The 17,927-nt window shown below is 42.7% G+C and overlaps 1 protein-coding gene across 1 annotated transcript in view; it reads right to left on the minus strand.

The window, feature by feature from the left end:
• Positions 1-2,498: 2,498 nt before the first annotated feature.
• The window catches only part of LOC143961784 (NACHT, LRR and PYD domains-containing protein 3-like), a 47,389-nt gene continuing 31,960 nt past the window's right edge, over positions 2,499-17,927 (minus strand). Inside the window, exons 5-9 of the mRNA XM_077471120.1 lie at positions 15,772-17,488; positions 13,587-13,733; positions 8,031-8,207; positions 3,576-3,652; positions 2,499-3,483 (exon numbers count right to left, since the gene is read on the minus strand). Coding sequence (XP_077327246.1) covers positions 3,464-3,483; positions 3,576-3,652; positions 8,031-8,207; positions 13,587-13,733; positions 15,772-17,488 — 2,138 coding nt within the window. The 3' untranslated portion in view covers positions 2,499-3,463. The remainder of the gene's footprint in view (positions 3,484-3,575; positions 3,653-8,030; positions 8,208-13,586; positions 13,734-15,771; positions 17,489-17,927) is intronic.

Below are 17,927 nucleotides of genomic sequence, written 5' to 3' on the forward strand. Positions count from 1 at the left end.
AATCCTCAGTCCATAAAGGAAGAATCCTTTACACACTTTAGATGTGGTTAGAGCAATCAGTCTTTATCTTCAAGCCACTGCTCAGATAAGAAAGACTGACTGCTTATTTATTCTGCCAGAAAGTCCCAGAAGGGGTCAGGCAGCGTCAAAGTCCACTCTCTCGAGGTGGATTAGACAGGTTATTTCTCAGGCCTATAGCTTAAAGAGGAAGATTCCTCCTTTTCAGGTGAAAACGCACTCTACTAGGGCTGTCAGTGCTTCTTGGGCAGTGCATCACCAGGCCTCCCTGGCTCAGATCTGTAAGGCTGCGACTTGGTCATCAATCCACACATTCACCAGATTCTATCAGGTGGATGTCAGAGGGCAAGAGGATATCGCCTTCGGGCGCAGTGTACTGCAGGCTGCAGTTTAGGTCCTCAGGTCCCTGGCAGTCTATGTTTATGATCTGTGTCTCCCTCCCCTCAACCTGAGCATTGCTATGGGACATCCCACTATGTAATGAAGCTCCTGTGTCCCGTGATGTATGATCAAGAAAATAGGATTTTTATATACAGCTTACCTGTAAAATCCTTTTCTTGAGAGTACATCACGGGACACAGAGCTCCCGCCCCTCTTGGGTTTTACGTGGTTCTTATTGCTTTGCTACAAAACTGAGGTGCCTCCCGGATGGGAGGGGTTATATAGGGGAGGAATTCTCCTTAATTAGGGTCAACCAGTGTCCAATCACCAGAGGTGCCTATATAACCCACTATGTAATGAAGCTCCTGTGTCCCGTGATGTACTCTCAAGAAAAGGATTTTACAGGTAAACTGTATATAAAAATCCTATTTTTAGCTTCGCAAATACAACGCTTTTTTGGATGGACAGTAATGGCCGACTCTGACTCTATGCAGACATAGAAAACAAAATATAATACGGCGCACTCTGATTATGACTAGTAAACAAACTCGTATAGTGCTGAATGCGAATGAACATAGAGTATAAATAGTATTAATGACCACAATGGGCTGTTACAGTCAGTAATGTCCATGAAGTATAAGGAAAAATAATTAAAATAGGTAAAAGAATTAAAAAGAATAAAAAAGAAACAAAAAAATCTGGATCTATGCAGAGCCTTCTATTATCAGTATATCCCGATTACCCATTGATCTCTTTATTGGAGATGAGAAACCAACGGTCTAACAAAGGCTTTATTACGGGAGAATTGTTTGACAAGGTATGGCAGGAAATGGAAAAAAAAAAATGACGGAAATAAAAGGTTATACGGCATATACCCCTATATGGAATAATAGCAGCTATGCGGAAATGATGGAACTGAAAGGGTTTGAGATATGGAGCCTCAAGGGACTCAGATATATGACACAGGTATTCCAGGATGAAGTGATAAAGACCTTTATTGAACTAAGAAATGAATAAAATATCCCAAACAAAAGATTTCTTCCTACAGTTTAAGCACGCATTACAAGCACAGGCGGAATTTAAATGTAATAATTCAGAGGTAATGGCCTTGTTGGAAAAGACAAAAAAAAAGAGGGTCTGATTTCACAAATCTATAATATACTATATGATAAATTTAAAGAATATACCAGCAAGAGCAGCGCGGTCATGTGATATAGGGCCAATGTCACGATTGGCAATCGGCACTGTCGGCAACATCCCTGTCATCTCTATCCCCAACAACAAAATTTAACACAAATATTCATATTACACAGGGCTCATTATACACCAGAGAAATTATTTAAATGGAAAGGTAGAGATACAGGCCAATGCCCCAGATGTAAAGGGAATCAGGTGAACTTAATCCATATGTTATGGAGATGCCCCAAGCTCCACCGCTATTGGCATGAAGTGATATCAATGATTAATAGTGCTTTTGGGACCAGGATGTCTCCTGAACCGGGAAGATGCCTCTTGGGTAGGCTTGTGCAATTCGTTTCGTAACGAATCGAAATTCGGCCGAATTTTGCATCTTTCGGACATTCGGATGCATCCGAATGTCCGAATAAAAAAATAACAAATTACAACGAATACGAAAGAAATATAACGAATGAATTCAAATGAATTCGAATCAATTCGACATGATTCGAAATTATTTCAACCGCATTCGAAATTATTTCAACATGATTTGACATTATTTCAACCACATTCGAAAATATTTTGTGACCCGATTTAGGGCCAAGTATCTCGGGGTCACTTGGAGCTAGAAACTCCAAATTTGGATATGTTGTAGTGCTAGTACTATTGTGTTTGCATACCAAATTTGGGGTTTCTATCTATAAGTGACCCCGAGATATGTGGCCCCAAATTTGGGTCGCAAAATGTTATTAGTTATTAGAGCAGAGAATGACATTTTGCGACCCGATTTTGGGGCCACATATCTCGGGGTCACATATAGTTAGAAACCCCAAATTTGGTATGCAAACACAATAGTACTAGCACTACAACATATCCAAATTTGGAGTTTCTAGCACCAAGTGACCCCGAGATACTTGGCCCTAAATCGGGTCATAAAATATTTTCGAATGCGGTTGAAATAATTTCGAATCATGTTTCTAGCACCAAGTGACCCCGAGATACATGGCCCTAAAGTTGGGTCACAAAATATTTTCGAATGTGGTTGAAATAATGTCGAATTATGTTGAAATCATTTCGAATCCGGTAGAAATATTTTCGAATTTGGTTGAAATATTTTCGAATGTGGCCGATTTTTCGAATTCGGTAGAAAACTAAACGAAATCCGAAAACGAATTTAAGGAAGTTAACGAATATAACTAAACTAAATTAATGAATTAACGAATAAAAACGAAACAAAACTAAACAAATTTTTTCCTTTTGCACATGTCTACTCTTGGGTATCCTAGATGAATGGGGTATCCGGTGGGGGAAGACAGGATATCATTAACTAGGATCTTATTTCAGGTGTGTAAGCTCATAACGCAAAAGTGGACATCATCAAGCCCACCTACAATAGCAGAATGGAAGATACAAATAAGGGAAACATTAGTTAAGGAAAAGTATATATTTTTACACAGAGGCTGCCCAGGGAACTTTGAAAAGATATGGAGAAGAGGGACGGACATTTTGGATATATAATGTGGCGGGAGAGGGGGGAGGGAGCACTTTTATGAGGGTTTTCTTGTTTTGTTTTGTTTTCCACCCCATCTTATTTCATGCCAAGGTTGTATGTTGGGTGTATGTTGTTTGCTATTTGTGATGTTTTTGTATAAGTAATAATAAAGAATGATCTGATTTAAAAAAAAGAGCCTTTTTACACAATACGGAGGATTAATCACTTAAGTTCCACACTGTGTATAACAAGCAATGCTATTCTGCATGTAGAGACTGATTTTACTGTTGTGGGTTTAGTAACACTTTAAGGAATAACAATAAAATTCCAAAATGGAGGAATCGGAGGAAGGACAGGTCACCGCTCAGATCATTCCGGAATAACGTTCAGTAGATATCAGTCAGTAGAATTATCATCTGTATGTGAAGAAAAGGAAAATGATGAATAATCGGTGTAATGATATCATTCCATTCTGGACATTCTCTTCATATCAGGATCCGTGTTTTACCTGCAGAGGAGGAGACGGCTTCTCCAAGACCATGTTCTACTCTTCTTCTGTCTATAGATACCTCCCATCCTACTTCCCTTCAATAAAGAATCAAATGAGAGTGTAAACCACTTTAAGACCGGACCTACTTTTCAAACTTGTTGTTTACAAATTAAAATCATTTTTTTTTGCTAGAAAATTACTTAGAACCCCCCAAACATTATATATTTTTTTTATAATACCCTAGAGAATAAAATGGCGGTCGTCACAATACTTACTGTCACACCGTATTTGCGCAGCGGTCTTACAAGTGCACTTTTTAAAAAAAAAAATACACTTTTTTTAATTAAAAAATAAGACAACAGTAAAGTTAGCCCAATTTTTTTTTATATTGTGAAAGATGATGTTATGCCGAGTAAATTGATACCCAACATGTCACGCTTCAAAATTGCGCCCACTCGTGGAATGGCGACAAACTTTTACCCTTAAAAATCTCCATAGGCGAGGTTTAAAAAATTCTGCAGGTTGCATGTTTTGAGTTACAGAGGAGTTCTAGGGCTAGAATTATTGCTCTCACTCTAACGATCGCGGTGATATCTCGCATGTGTGGTTTGAACACCATTTTCATATGCGGGCGCTACTCACGTATGCGTTCACTTCTGCACGCGAGCACGGCGGGACATGTTAAAACATTTTTTGTTTTGTTTTTTTCTTATTTCTTTTACCTTTTATTTTTACACTGTTCGTTGTCACTTCTATTCCTATTACAAGTAATATTATTCCTATTACAATGTAAACATCCCTTGTAATAGAAAAAAAGCATGGCACGACCTCTTAAATATGAGATCTGGGGGGTCAAAAAGACCTCACCTCTCATATTTACACTAAAATGCAATTAAAAAATTGTTGTTTGAAAAAAATTATTTAAAAAAATGTCTCTTTATAAACTATAGGCTGAAGTGTTGACGTCCCTTCCACCCTGCAGTGATATGGAGCCGGGTGGGGGCCATCTTCCTCCTCGCTCAGCTCCATCCCTAACACGGAAAAGGACCCAATCACCTCCACCGCTGATGGTGTCAGCGGTCTCATATGCTGGGAGTAGATCTGACATACGTTGTATGTACTGTAGATGGTGGGATGTGTGATCTCATCTCTTCATAACGGACCCCAGTATGCAGTGGTGGCTTTTTTTTTGGGGGGGGGGGGGGGGTGCGCAAACAAACTGATAAAAACATCCTGAAAAAAAATCAATTGCAGCCACTGTGCCCATCAAATGCAGTCACTTGTGCCAATCATATGCAGCCACGTGTGCCCATCATATGCAGCCACTTATGTCCCATCAAATGCCGCCATATGTGCCCCATCAAATGCCGCCACTTGTGCCCCATCAAATGCTGCCACTTGTGCCCCATCAAATACTGCCACTTTTGCCCCATCAAGCCTCAGGTGCTTCAAAAATAAAATACCCCCGCTACTGTAATTCAGATGCCTGGCATCCGAAAAGGGTCCAGACGCCTAAATAGGGGGTGGCAGTGGCGGCCATGGATAGATTCATGCAATGCATTAATCTATCCATTATTCATAGAGGGGAGTGGCTGGAGAGAGGGGGCGGCGCCCTGTGCCCTTAATGGACGGGCTCCCCCTACCAGTATGTAGTTACACCAAACAATCCCCTCTGGCCTCACACTTTAGGTATTTGAAAGGTGTCCTCCTTTTATAGCGCCCCCCACCACCTTGCAAATCACCCACCTAATACAAGACCCCTCCTGGCCATCCAACCATTGAGATAGTAGACTGTATGCTGGGTGTGCTGGGCTGTCATGTGTACAGGCTGAGAACACACATCTGATTGGCTCATTTATACTGCCGAATTGGGGTGGGGTGGGGTGGAAGATTGTAGGACCTCACTACGATTTTTAGTGGAAGATCTGATTTTCCTCATCCACCCTTCTGTATTGATAAAACTTGGGATGAGGAATAAATTCTCCATCATCTGGGAAATCTGTGACTGGCACAGGAAATGTAAATCATCTCTCTTGTTATCTGTATAACTACAGAGACCTCCAATGGGCTCTACAGAAATTGTATAGAATGTTTGTCACCCGTCCTTCCATTTTTTTTATATTACAGTGCAGCCCGGGTGTCAGAAGACCTCAAAACAATGTCCCACTTCCATCTTCTCGCCACCAGAATCTAAGACCCCATACACACTATTAGCTTTTCTGCAGATTTTTGTCTTCAGATTTACCAAATCATAGAATATGAGGTCACACTTTAGGAGTTTAAATTTGTATGCAATCAGGCAGGCCCTTGCACTACATGGTAGCCATGTAAAACCATGTAGTTCAAGGGTCCCCGCTGACAGCTGAAAGTAAAAAAAAAGAATTGCCGGCAAAAAAACCACAAAAAAACAACGTGGGGTCCCCCCTAGGTCCATACGGGTCTAGTATGGATTTAACAAGGGGGTCCCCAGATCCCAGCCTCCCCCCCTATGTGAATGAGTATGGGATACATTGTACCCCTACCCATTCACCAAAAAAAGTAGTGTAGTGTGAAAAAATACAGCAGACAGTTTTTGACAAGTCTTTTATTAAAAATATCTTCTTCTTCCTCCGGTTTTCCTGCATCTTCTCTTGCATCTTCCTCCTGCAGGCTTCTCCTTCTCCTGGTTCTTCTTCCGCTCTTTTTCTTTCTCTGGTCTTCTTTATCCGGTGTGCTTCTTACTCTGCCGCCTTTCCCGCCGACGACTCTCCACCAATGTTGCATCCCGCTGATCTGTCCGTGCCGATGTCAAGCATTTCTTAGATAATGATGGGGAAGTGGTCATAGGATGACATCACCCAGAGGCCCATCCCCCTTGTGACATCACCGTCTGGGGCATGAAGGGTCCATGACATCATAAGGGGGTGGGCCTCTGTATGACGTCATCCGATGGCCACGCCACCATTGTTATCCAAGAAATGCTTGACATCGGGGCAGACAGATCAGCGTGACACAGAATCGTAGGAAGGTCGGCGGCGGGAGCGGCGGCAGAGAAAGAAGCACACCAGACAAAGAAGACAGAAGAAGAGCGGAAGAAGCAGTGGGAGAAGGAGACACCCGGAGGAGGAGGATGCAGGAGAAGATGGAGGAAGAAGCGGGGGAAGAAGAAGAAGATAGTTTTAATAAAAGACTTGTCAAAAATTGTGTACTGTATTTTTTCACACTACACTACTTTTTTTTGGTGAATGGGTAGGGGTACCCCATACTCATTCACATAGGGGGAGGCTGGGATCTGGAGGCCCCCTTGTTAAAGGGGGCTTCCATATTCCAATAAGCCCCCCTGCCTGGAGACCCCAACAACCACAGGGCAAGGGAAAAGGTCATTGTCCCCATCAACATGGGAATAAGGTGCACCCACCCCCCCATGTTGAGAGCATGTGGCCTGGTACAGTTCAGAAGTGGGGGGCACTCACTCGTCCCCTCCCTTTCCTGACCTGCTGAGCTGCATGCTCTGATAAGGGTCTGGTATGGATTTTGGGGGGTTCCACACCATTTTTTTTACATTTTGGCATGGGGGGGTTCCCTCCGAAACCATACTAGGCCCAAAGGGCCTGGTATGGACCTGGGAGGAACCCCATAGCAATTTTTTTCACAATTTTTTTTTGCCGGCAATTCTTTTTTTTTCATTTAGCTGTCAGCGGAGAAGCCCACTGACAGCTTATGACTCATCGGTTGTTAAGGACACGGTGGCCGGCTTCCTGGCCCTCTCCTTAACAACCAATTTTATACAGTGTATGTACAGAAAAAAAATACACAAATCGCGGAGAAATCGAGGCAAAAACGTGGTACTTGCGTTTTGGATGTGGGTACATTGAAGTCTATTATATGCAAAATTCAGTATTTTGCAGGGAAAAATTCCCTGACCCTTTCCAAAAACGCAGAGGCACAAAAATGCATTGATGTGAAAATGTTCCATAGGAAACCATGTTAAAAAAAAATGTTCCTGCATTTCTGCAAAATGCATCAAAAAATGTATTATTGTTAATCAAAATTTTGGTTGGAAAAAGCTCTGATGGTTTTCCCGACGGAATTCCAATGGGATTTCCCTCAAGCTGTCACACCAAATTCCAACCGTCAAGAACTCTGTGACGTACAACATGTACGACGGGGCTAGAAAAGGGAAGTTCATTAGCCAGTAGCCAAATAGCTTCCGTCTCGTAGTTGAATCTGAGAAATCGTGAGTTTTTTGCGTGTCGGAATTGCCACAGACAATCACATTTGCAGAGAGGAACTTTTCCCGACCGAAAAATTGAGAACATGCTCTCAATCTTTGCTGGCTGGAATTTCGGCCAGCAAAAGTCCGATGGAGCATACACACAGTCGCATTTTCCGACGAAAAAAACTCTCATCTGTCTTTTGCGGGCCGAAATTCCGATCGTGTGTACGTGGCACTAGACTTAGCATGTGTGTTACCTCCAATGTAACAGGTCTTACCATTTTTTCAGAGTGAAGCCGGCATTCCGGAAGACCTCACAACAACGATCCACTTCTGAGTCCGACATCTTCTCATCATCATCCAATGTAACCTCCAGTTTGGTCAGAGTTCGGTTTGTGTTGATAATGGAGCAAAGATCATCGCAGCACGATAATGTCATTTTACAGCGATAAACTCTGGTGGGAGAAGCAGGAAAGAGAGGTGAAATGTTCTTCCAATGATGGGCAGAAGTAGGCAAGTCCAATGAATAATTAGCGGGTGAGGTCTTGGAAAATGAAATTTTGGGACATTTGGATGGATTTTTTCATGGAATATTGTTTGGACCTCCCCTGTGAAATGTAGATGAGTTGTCACCCAACCGGAAAAGTTTTAGGGCTCAATTCACTAAAGAATATTTCAGGAGATAATTGGATCATGTGACATATTTTTTTTTTCCAATTATCTCATGCTATATTTAAAAAAATGTCAATGTCGCCGTCAGTAAAAAAATGCTTGGTACATATGGCATAAACTGACTCTAAAGTCAATTCACTAAATTCTATAAATAAATAAATGCATTTGTTGAAAAAGTAATGGTCTAGTCTCGTGTTACTCAAGGAATATATTCAATTAGTGCTGGTTGTTAAGGAGTCGGCAGCTGCCAGCATCCTTAACAGCCAGTAAACAACATGGTTGTTCTGCATCGGATGGCCGCCGCGTCCCGCTGACTCTTCTGTCGGCGGGATTTCCGGATCCCCCTATGTGGATGAGTAGGGGTTTAAACAGCACCACTATTCATTCACAAAAAAAAGGCAAAAAGAATATTAAAAACACAGTTTTTTACAAGTCTTTGATTTAAAAAAAAAAAAAAATATCCCCAAAGTTGACCCAGCGTACAGCGCGATAAACGCCAGGCCGTTGACCTGAACAAAAAATAAATAAATACCCGACATGCACTGACGCTTGGCCACCGCTGAATGACAGCTCCACCACCTTCCATTGCTAAATAAACGAAGGGGCAGACCACCCGATGATGTCACATGTGACCTCGCCCACATTACACTAATGAACAGGCGTGCTGGGGCGATGATGTCACAATGTGGCAGGGTTACCCAGTGATGTTATTGGGTGTCCCTTCCCCGTTCATTTATTTAGCAGCGGGAGGTGGTGGAGCTGTCATTTGGAAAGACCCAAGCGTCGGTACTGTTCTGTTTTTTTTTTTTTGTTTTGTTTTTACTTTTGTTTAGGTCAGTGGCCAGCATTCATTGTTTCATAGTTAGTTTCATAGTTAGTAAGGTTGAATAAAGACAACAGTCCATCCAGTTCAACCTGAGTGTCTACAATTGTGCCTATCCCTGTACATTACACATTGTGACGGATGTTGAATCTACTTTGGGATTGTTTTTTGGGTTTTTGGACTTGTCAAAAAGTGGCTTTGTTTTTATTTACTTTAAAACGTATTGTTTTTTGAGTGGTGGTGTATTCCATTGGAAGAAATCGCATCCTGGCACATGTGAATGGTCAAGTTGGTGACAAGATACACAGTGGGTCCAACCAAAAAATCACAGTGATACCTAACTAGTGATAGAAGGTCCATCCATTGAGTATAAATCCATGTGGGGTCACCATGGAAATGGTCTTGTATTCATCTGTTACTAATGGCACCAGCACCTGTTCCCTTACCTTTTGTTTTTTAAGCAACTATTATCTGAATGGGACTCATGCCGCGTACACACGATCGGATTTTCAAATTATTGGAATTGGCAAAGGATTGGCAAACTAGGTCCGACGGGATTAGTCCGTCGCACAATCCGATCCTTGCGTCCGTTTTTTTGGGGAAAAAAAATCTGGTGGACCTAAATATAGAACATGTTTCAAATCTATCAGAGGGACTCAATTCCGACGGACTCAAATCGGGAAAACCGTTCGTCTATGTGCTGTTCCGACGGACCAAATACGACGCAAGGGCAGCTATTGGCTACTGGCTTCCTTTTTTAGTCCTGTTTACGTCACCATGTTCAAAATGAATGGACTTAGTCCGTTTGTGTGTGGCCAAGTCCGTTCTTTCGGAAGGTCCATCTGAACTCCGCCGAAAGTCCGTCGGGAAGACCGTCTGACCTAGTTTGCCGGAAAGTCCAGCCGTGTGTATGCAGAATTACTGATACATTGGACATTAGTTTAATTAGACATAATGTTCTGGTGTTGTTCATTCGTTTATTTATCGTTTGCACATGTGGCAAAATATTTAGCAACTTTGATTCCAATTTTTGGCAGTACAGTCTTTATACACATTTATAGAGCTCACATTATAGAGTTGGAGTTATAGAGTTAGACACATTTTGAAGACTACAGCAGCCACAATCACATGTATCTGTGTTTCCCTATTTCAGGTTTCTTTTGGTTTGTAGCGTAGAGTTTTCATTGTTATTTGTCAAAATAGAGCTTTATGGTCACAAGCATAAGTGCTATGTTTGGGAAGGGGTCAACACGGCCTATAGTGACCAGAATGCCATCCTCACTGTGAAGCATGGTGGTGGCTCACTGATGTTTTGGGAGTGAGTGAGCTCTAAAGGCGGGGGGGGGGGGCGGGTATCTTATGAAAATGGATGGCAAGATGAATGTAGCATGTTTTTAGAAAATACTGGCAGACAAATTGCATTCTGTTGCACGTAAGCTGCGCATGGGATGCTCTTGGACTTTCCAGCATGACAATGACTCTAAGCACAAGACCATGGTTGAGTCTCCAGTGGTTCCAGCAGAAAATGGTGAAGGTCCTGGAGTGGCCATAACAGTCTCCTGACCTTAATATCCTCGAGACAATGTGGGGAGATCTCAAATGTGCGCTTCATGCAAGACGACCAAAGACTTGACCTGGAGGCATTTTGTCAAGATGAATGGACAAGAATTTGGGCTTTATAGACAAGTATTACAGAAGTCTGACTGCCATTATTGATGCTAAAAAGGGGCTATACACGGGATTAAGAACTAAGGGGATGCAGACTTTTGAACAGGGGACATTTCATTGGTTTGATTGTTGCCATGTTTTGTTTTATGATTGTGCCATTCTGTTATCACCTACAGTTACGATATGTGAATCCCATAAGAAATAAAAGAAATGGGTTTGCCAGCTCACTCATGTTTTCTTTAAAAATGGTACATGCTGTATTTTACCAATTCTCCAAGGGAAGGCAAACTTTTGAGCACAACTGTAAGCCCTTGTACACACGGCCGGAGATTCCGACAACCAAATCTGACGGATTTTGTCCGAAACTGTTGTATACACACGGTCGGACAAAGTTGTCCGAAAATCCGACGTGATGACGTTATTTCGTTACGACGGGACTACGTTCAGGCTAGTAGCCAATAGCTTTGGTGTAGGAATTTGATCTGAGCATGCGTGGCACTTTGTCCGATCGGAATTCTCTACACATGATTGGAGTATGTCCGATCGGAGCATTTTGTCGGAAAATTTTACCAACAAGTTGGAAAACTTGGTCCGTCGGATACTCTGACGGAAACAGTCCAATGTAGACCACACACAGTTGGAATATCCGACAAAACGTTCCGATCGGACACATTCCGTCGGAATCTCCGACCGTGTGTACAAGGGCTAAGAATGGAATGGACACCATCAAAGTACAAGGAAGTCATGCCACATTCATACAGACTACAGAGACAAATACAGACATGTGATAGTATATTAGGGAAAATAACCAAAAACTCGAATGCCGCATACACACGAGCAGACTTCTCGTCGGACTGAACTCCGAAGGACTTTTTGACGGAGTTCCGGCGGAGTTCCCGCCAAAACGGATTTGCCTACACATGATCGCACCAAAGTCCGATCGTTTAGAATGCAATGATGTACGACGGGACAAGAAAAGGGGAGTTCAATAGCCAGTAGCCAATAGTGGCCCTTGCGTCATTTTTGGTCCGTCGGAACAGCACACAGACGAGCGGTTTTCTCGAAGGGAACTGATTCCTCCGGCAAGATTTGAAACATGTTCTATTTCTAGGCCCGTCAGAATTTTAGAAAGAAGAAGTCAGATAGAGCCCACACACGATCGGAATGTCCGACAGAATTATTCCGATGGACCTTTTCTGCTGGAAAGTCGCGTGTATAGGGCATTAGGGAATGGTCATCACAAAATTAGTAGAAAAGAGAACTGGATACCATCATCAAGGGGAGAAAAGTCAGTAAAATCCACTTATGATGATCCGTAGAAGGAGTGTAAATATCTCAAGCAGTCCAGTCACTCTGTAGAGAGCGTGTCTCTGGAGTAGAATGTCCCCCATATCATTACTGAGATCCACACAGAGAAATGAGGAGCACATATTGATTAGGAGCAGACAAGGCCCGACATGGGGGGGGAACTCGAGGGAAAACTTGGTTAGGAAATGACCCATAAGTCTTTCGTGAAGTCAGACATCTGCAGATAGAACTAATGGCACAAACTTGAGACACAAAGTCCACCTTCTTGTTGATATCACCCAGAAAAACTGAAATTCAAAAACAGGTAAAACCGCCCAAAAGGAGAATATAAAAGGAAGATCTTCACCAGAAGAGAACTCTACTAATTTTTTGGAAAAAAATACAGTAGTTTGTATTGAGGAAATCAAACAGAAAGCAACAAAGTACAATGAGATGAAGCTGACTGCCCAGCTCTACATACGGTAGTATAATATGTCATTGTGGAGGGACTCCGGAGGAGGGTTTATGTCCGTAGGATACAATCTTCATACCTGAAGAGAACCCCCAACAGGAGCAGAGAGGGGGAGATAAACAATCACTGCCCAGAGCCAGGACAGTGGAAGCCTTGGGACTTTTTTATGGCAGACAAGGACTTCTATAGGGAATGTGAGTTAGGGATGTTCATCATTTCTTTTAATGAAGGGGGATGGGTAACGTTCCAGGATTTATAACTACTATCCTGCAGAAGGGAGACAATGAAAGAGAATATTTCTTGGGTTGTATTTGAAATGGGAAAGAAGTGAGAACTATATTATGTTGTTGCCTTCAGAGGAATGTATCATGTTTTCTGTCTTTAATATAGTCAGGATTTGCGTATAAAAAATTAGCATTTCCATTTCAACCCAGCAGGTGGAGCTGAAATATTTTTTTTTTCACACATGTACCTTCCTGTTTTTCCTGGTTCACTGTACAAATAATGTTATTTACAGAGCTCAGTAGCTCAAGCTGTAATTTCCACTCACAACTTATTGACTCAGAGGAGTGAGAGGAGAGGGGAGGGCAGATGTGTCTGCAGCTACAGGGGTCAGTGATGGTTTGTTTTAAAGCTTATTTACTGCTTGTTAAGATTATGGATGTTCATTACATGTGTACATAACCTGGTCACAGGTCTACTTTAAGGGGGACCCCAAAATCCCATGGAATAGATAACAATGAGGAAGATTCCCTTAGAGAGGGGAGAACACAGGAGAAGAGGACGGGTGATGGAAGATACTACATCGGGGAGGATGGAAGACATCCAGATATGTAAGGAAAAACTGAGAGACGGGAACAATCACAAGACATTACATTTCCCGATCACTGCAGGATCACATATTTCTCTTACTCTAACTCCTGAATTTTACTCTCCGGGTTCATCAGAAAGGAAATATTAACAGATTTCATTTTATCTTCTGAAGAGGAGGACTCTTCTACATCCTCTGCTTTGTCCTCTCCTGGACAATCTTTACTGGAAATAGCACAATGCCAAAACCTAAAACACAATAATGAGATAATAATTACCACCAAGAATGTATGACCTCAGGCACTGAGAATAACAATGTAACCCCCGACATTTCCCTTCCACATGGCTGCCTTCCCGCTGGCTCATACTGGACCTGATGAGGACTTTTCATTGGTGTCTATGAGCAGTCTTTGAAGTCACACGTAATACAAAACTTAGATGAAGCCCCTGACATACGGTATATACAGGATCTCTGGCCTATCTACACAGGGGTCTCCATTTATCAACAGTTTATGGAAAATCTGGAAAAAAAAAAACTATTTGGTTTCCAATATAAAATGCAATGGCATTTTTTCCATTCCATAGATCTCCGAACACCAAGCCATCCCTTCATTGGCTGGACACACCCATTCATGGCTACCAATGAATGACTAGCAGATCACACCTGACCCGACAGTAGGAGGGCAATATGTCAGGTGGCTGAACACTGGACAATCTCTATGAGATGCAGACATACTGGGAAGGTCATAGAATCTATTGATGGGACATAATATCACAATACTGGGGGGGGGGGGCTATGAAGTTAAATGTGAGGGATTGCAGTCATCATTGCATCCTGTTTTTATGGGCACCCAGCTCACACTTCCTCCAATGGCTCCACAGCACTGTAAGGAATTACACCTTCCCCCCTCCCTCCCTGCAATCTTCTGGGACTCACAGGTCCCAGAAAATTGCCCCGGCCACTCACAGCACGCAGCGTGGCATCGGGCATGTGCAGTGCGCGCCCGGCTGTAAAGCCACAGCCGGGTGCCCACAGTTACAATGCCGGCTCCTCAGAGAGGAGGGAGAGAGGATCGGGGCTTTCGTGTGCCCGCATAGCTGGATCATAGGACAGGTGAGTGTCTGATTATTAAAAGTCAGCAGCTACACTTTTTGTAGCTGCTGACTTTTAAATGGGTGTAACTCCGCTTTAAAGAACACTTTCTCTCCAGGTCAAATGTTTTTCCTTTACCTACATCTACATTATGACCACTAGATGGAGCTGATGTCCAAAGGAAATAAGTATTTAGTGTAATGAATCATCTACTGCAGAGAGTGACCTTCTATACATAACTGATACAATGTTGCAGGGAGTGATCTCCTATACAGAATAGATACAATGTTGTAAAGATGAGACTCGGTTGTGTGACACGTTTTGTGGACTGAACCTTTCGCAGATTACCTAAGGTACACAACGGAGTTCTGTCTCTGCAGCATTGTATCCATTCTGTATAGCAGTTCCCTCTACAGTATCTGATCATTACACTGTCAGTGGTGAGCACAGGAATCTCCATATACTGAGCACAGCTCTCCCTCACATTATTTCCTCTTCTGGTTGAATGTTCTTAGGGCTATTTTCTCTTAAGCCGCGTACACACGGGCGGACTGTCTGGCCAACTTAGTCCGTCAGACAGTCTGACAGACAGTCCGTCGTACTTTAGAATGAACGGAACTTGACCACACACGGATAGCCAAACAGTCCGCTGAAAGCTTGCGCGAGGACGTATACAGCACGTACGACGGGACTAGAAATAGGAAGTCCAATACACAGCAATGCTCTGTAAATCCTTTCTGGGCATGCGTCATACTTAGTCCGTCCAACTAGCATACTGACGAGTGGACTGTCCGCTGAAACCAAATTTGGATGGACAATATTGCGGAAATTCCAAAAGACTTAGTCCGCCAGACTGCACGCTGAAAAAGTCCGCTGAAGCCCACACACGAGTGCACTGTCCGCTGAAATGTGTTTTGGCGGACTAAGTTGGACAGACAGTCCGCCCGTCTGTACGCGGCTTTAGGGGAATGTTACAGATAGAAACTGACATGTCACACACATTGCAAACATTGCCGGGACTTTTTGTGACTTCTGTGCAAATTCTAGAATATTCACACAACTTATTTAATAAATAGACCCCTAACTTCTAACAAGTGTGGTAGATGGAGAACATGTCTGAAAATCACCATTATACTGTATGCAGGTTCCTGCCCGTTCTGTATATTCAGTTAGGATATCCTCACACTCACTTACCCGGCCTTCTGACACCTGTGTAGTAATGGAGATATCATTTTCTGGCACTCTGGACCCACCGTGAGCCACCCAAAATATAAATACTGAAAAATTTCTCTCTTCAAAGTCTTCAAGCAATAGCTCAGCTGCTTGGAATAATTACTGTCCATCCACAAGTGACCAGTGTCTGAGCTGTAGAGCTTCAACCCTGAACAAGCAGACATGACGTCTCTAATGAAGTCCTCATCCTGAGTCTCATACAGACAGAAGATTGTCTGAGTATAGAAACTCTGATCGATGTCCTCCATGGCCCATTCTTTCATTGCAGGTCTGGCTCCAAGAGAAATGTTGATTCCTGTGCTCTCTGAGAATGTCTTTGTCAGCTTTTTATTTAGGAGACCAAACAGGAATTGTACAGCTAATGCTAAATGTGGGGAATCCTTAGTGGAGGCACGGAGTGATTTCCCTGAACAGATCTCCGGGAGGAAAGTACCTTCCATAGACCCAGACCCATCATCCATCCCATAATAGAGAGCAGCAAGGAACTCCTGTACACTCAGGTGGATGAAGCTGTAGCAGGTCTGGTGACGGACGTCCCAATGAAAGATGTTCTCATTCAGAAATACAGACTCCACCTCATCCAGGGAAAGTCCATGTCTTTCTAGATCTTTCTTCTCAAATAAGATTTGTTGGTTCAGAACTCCCTGATTGGCCAGAGCACACAGCTTCTTCAGACAGGTTTGTTTCCGGTGTACAGACTGCTCCTTCTTGCTGTGATGGGTTAGTAAAACCTCCAGGTAGAGAAGGTAAATTGAAGTTGTCGTATTACACCAAATCGGACCCAAACCCTTTTGTATTTCTTGATTCATTACAGTGCAGACAATCCAGCATGTGATGGGGACGGCACACATGGTGTACACAACTTCATTGGCTTTTATTATACTCACAACCTTGTCTGCATCTTCTTTATTTCCAAAGAATTTATGGACATATTCCTCTCGATCGTCCCTTGTAAATCCCAGGATTTCCACATTGCGAGAATCATCGATGAATGTGTTAAGTTTCTCCATGGCCAGTGACCTTGTGGTGATGATCAGAGAAGATTTGGGGAGAACATGTCCCCTGAGCAAGCTTTGGAGAATTATTTCTTTGTGGGTTTCCATAGAAATGTCAAGACAACCCTCAGATTTCTCCTCCAGAGTCCACCTCAGTTCATCAAACCCATCGACTAGAAAGAGAAGTCCTCTATGACTTCCAGGATCCTTCAGAATAGACACCAGGTCATCTGAACTCAGTCTGCAGGTTCTGGATAAAAGTCCCACAAGACTTATGTTTTCAGGGAAGGTGTTGATTTCTCTACAGCTCAGATAAAACACAAAGTCAAACTTGTCTCGGTAGAGATCCCCAGAGGCCCAGTCCAGCATGATCTTCTTGGAGGTCATTGTTTTCCCAATCCCAGCAGGTCCTTCTAACACCACAACCTTAGGGATGAACCCATTTTCATCAGGGTCAAAGAGGGCCTGGATTGTGGTTGGGGGTCTTTTCTCCATGATCTGTAGATGTCTTTTGTCTGAACTGCTTATTTCTTGTTCTTTGTCCACTTTATTCCGGGGTCCCTTTATCATCAATAACTTGATGAATCTTTTCTGTAGATAAACAGCCTCCCCCATACGGGAATTATATACTTTAATCCTCAGGAATGTCTCTTTCGTGGACTCTTTGTGTTCCTTTCTAAAGTCTTTATGAGAAAAAAGGAGAATATTTTATTCCTCATACATACATGAAATTGTATTTATAAGACAAAGTTGGAAATATTGTATTCTAACCATAAAACCCAAAAATGTAACACTAAAAGAAGATATCCCATGAAATACAAGAGGATTGTGGAAGTATCCAAACTATGGACACATCATCCAGACCAGAGGAGTGACTAGAACCTTCAGGGCCCCAGTGCAAAAAAACATGAAGGGCCCCCTGAATGCTAGAGTGCTTTCTATTGGTCCTTGGGCCCTTTCCTCTGGTCTTAGACCCCATTCACACCTGAGCGTTTTGTAGCTTGAAGCCTGAAGCTACAAAATGCTAGAGGGGAAAAAATCTATTATTCTTAAAGGAGATGGTTCACATCTCCACTCCATGTCGCCTGAAGCCGAACGCCTGAAGCTCAAACAAGTTCCGGA

The sequence above is a fragment of the Lithobates pipiens genome, unplaced genomic scaffold (assembly GCF_037356315.1).
Source record: "Lithobates pipiens isolate NorthernLeopardFrog02 unplaced genomic scaffold, aLitPip1_a1.2 Scaffold_8, whole genome shotgun sequence".
Lineage (NCBI taxonomy): Eukaryota > Metazoa > Chordata > Amphibia > Anura > Ranidae > Lithobates > Lithobates pipiens.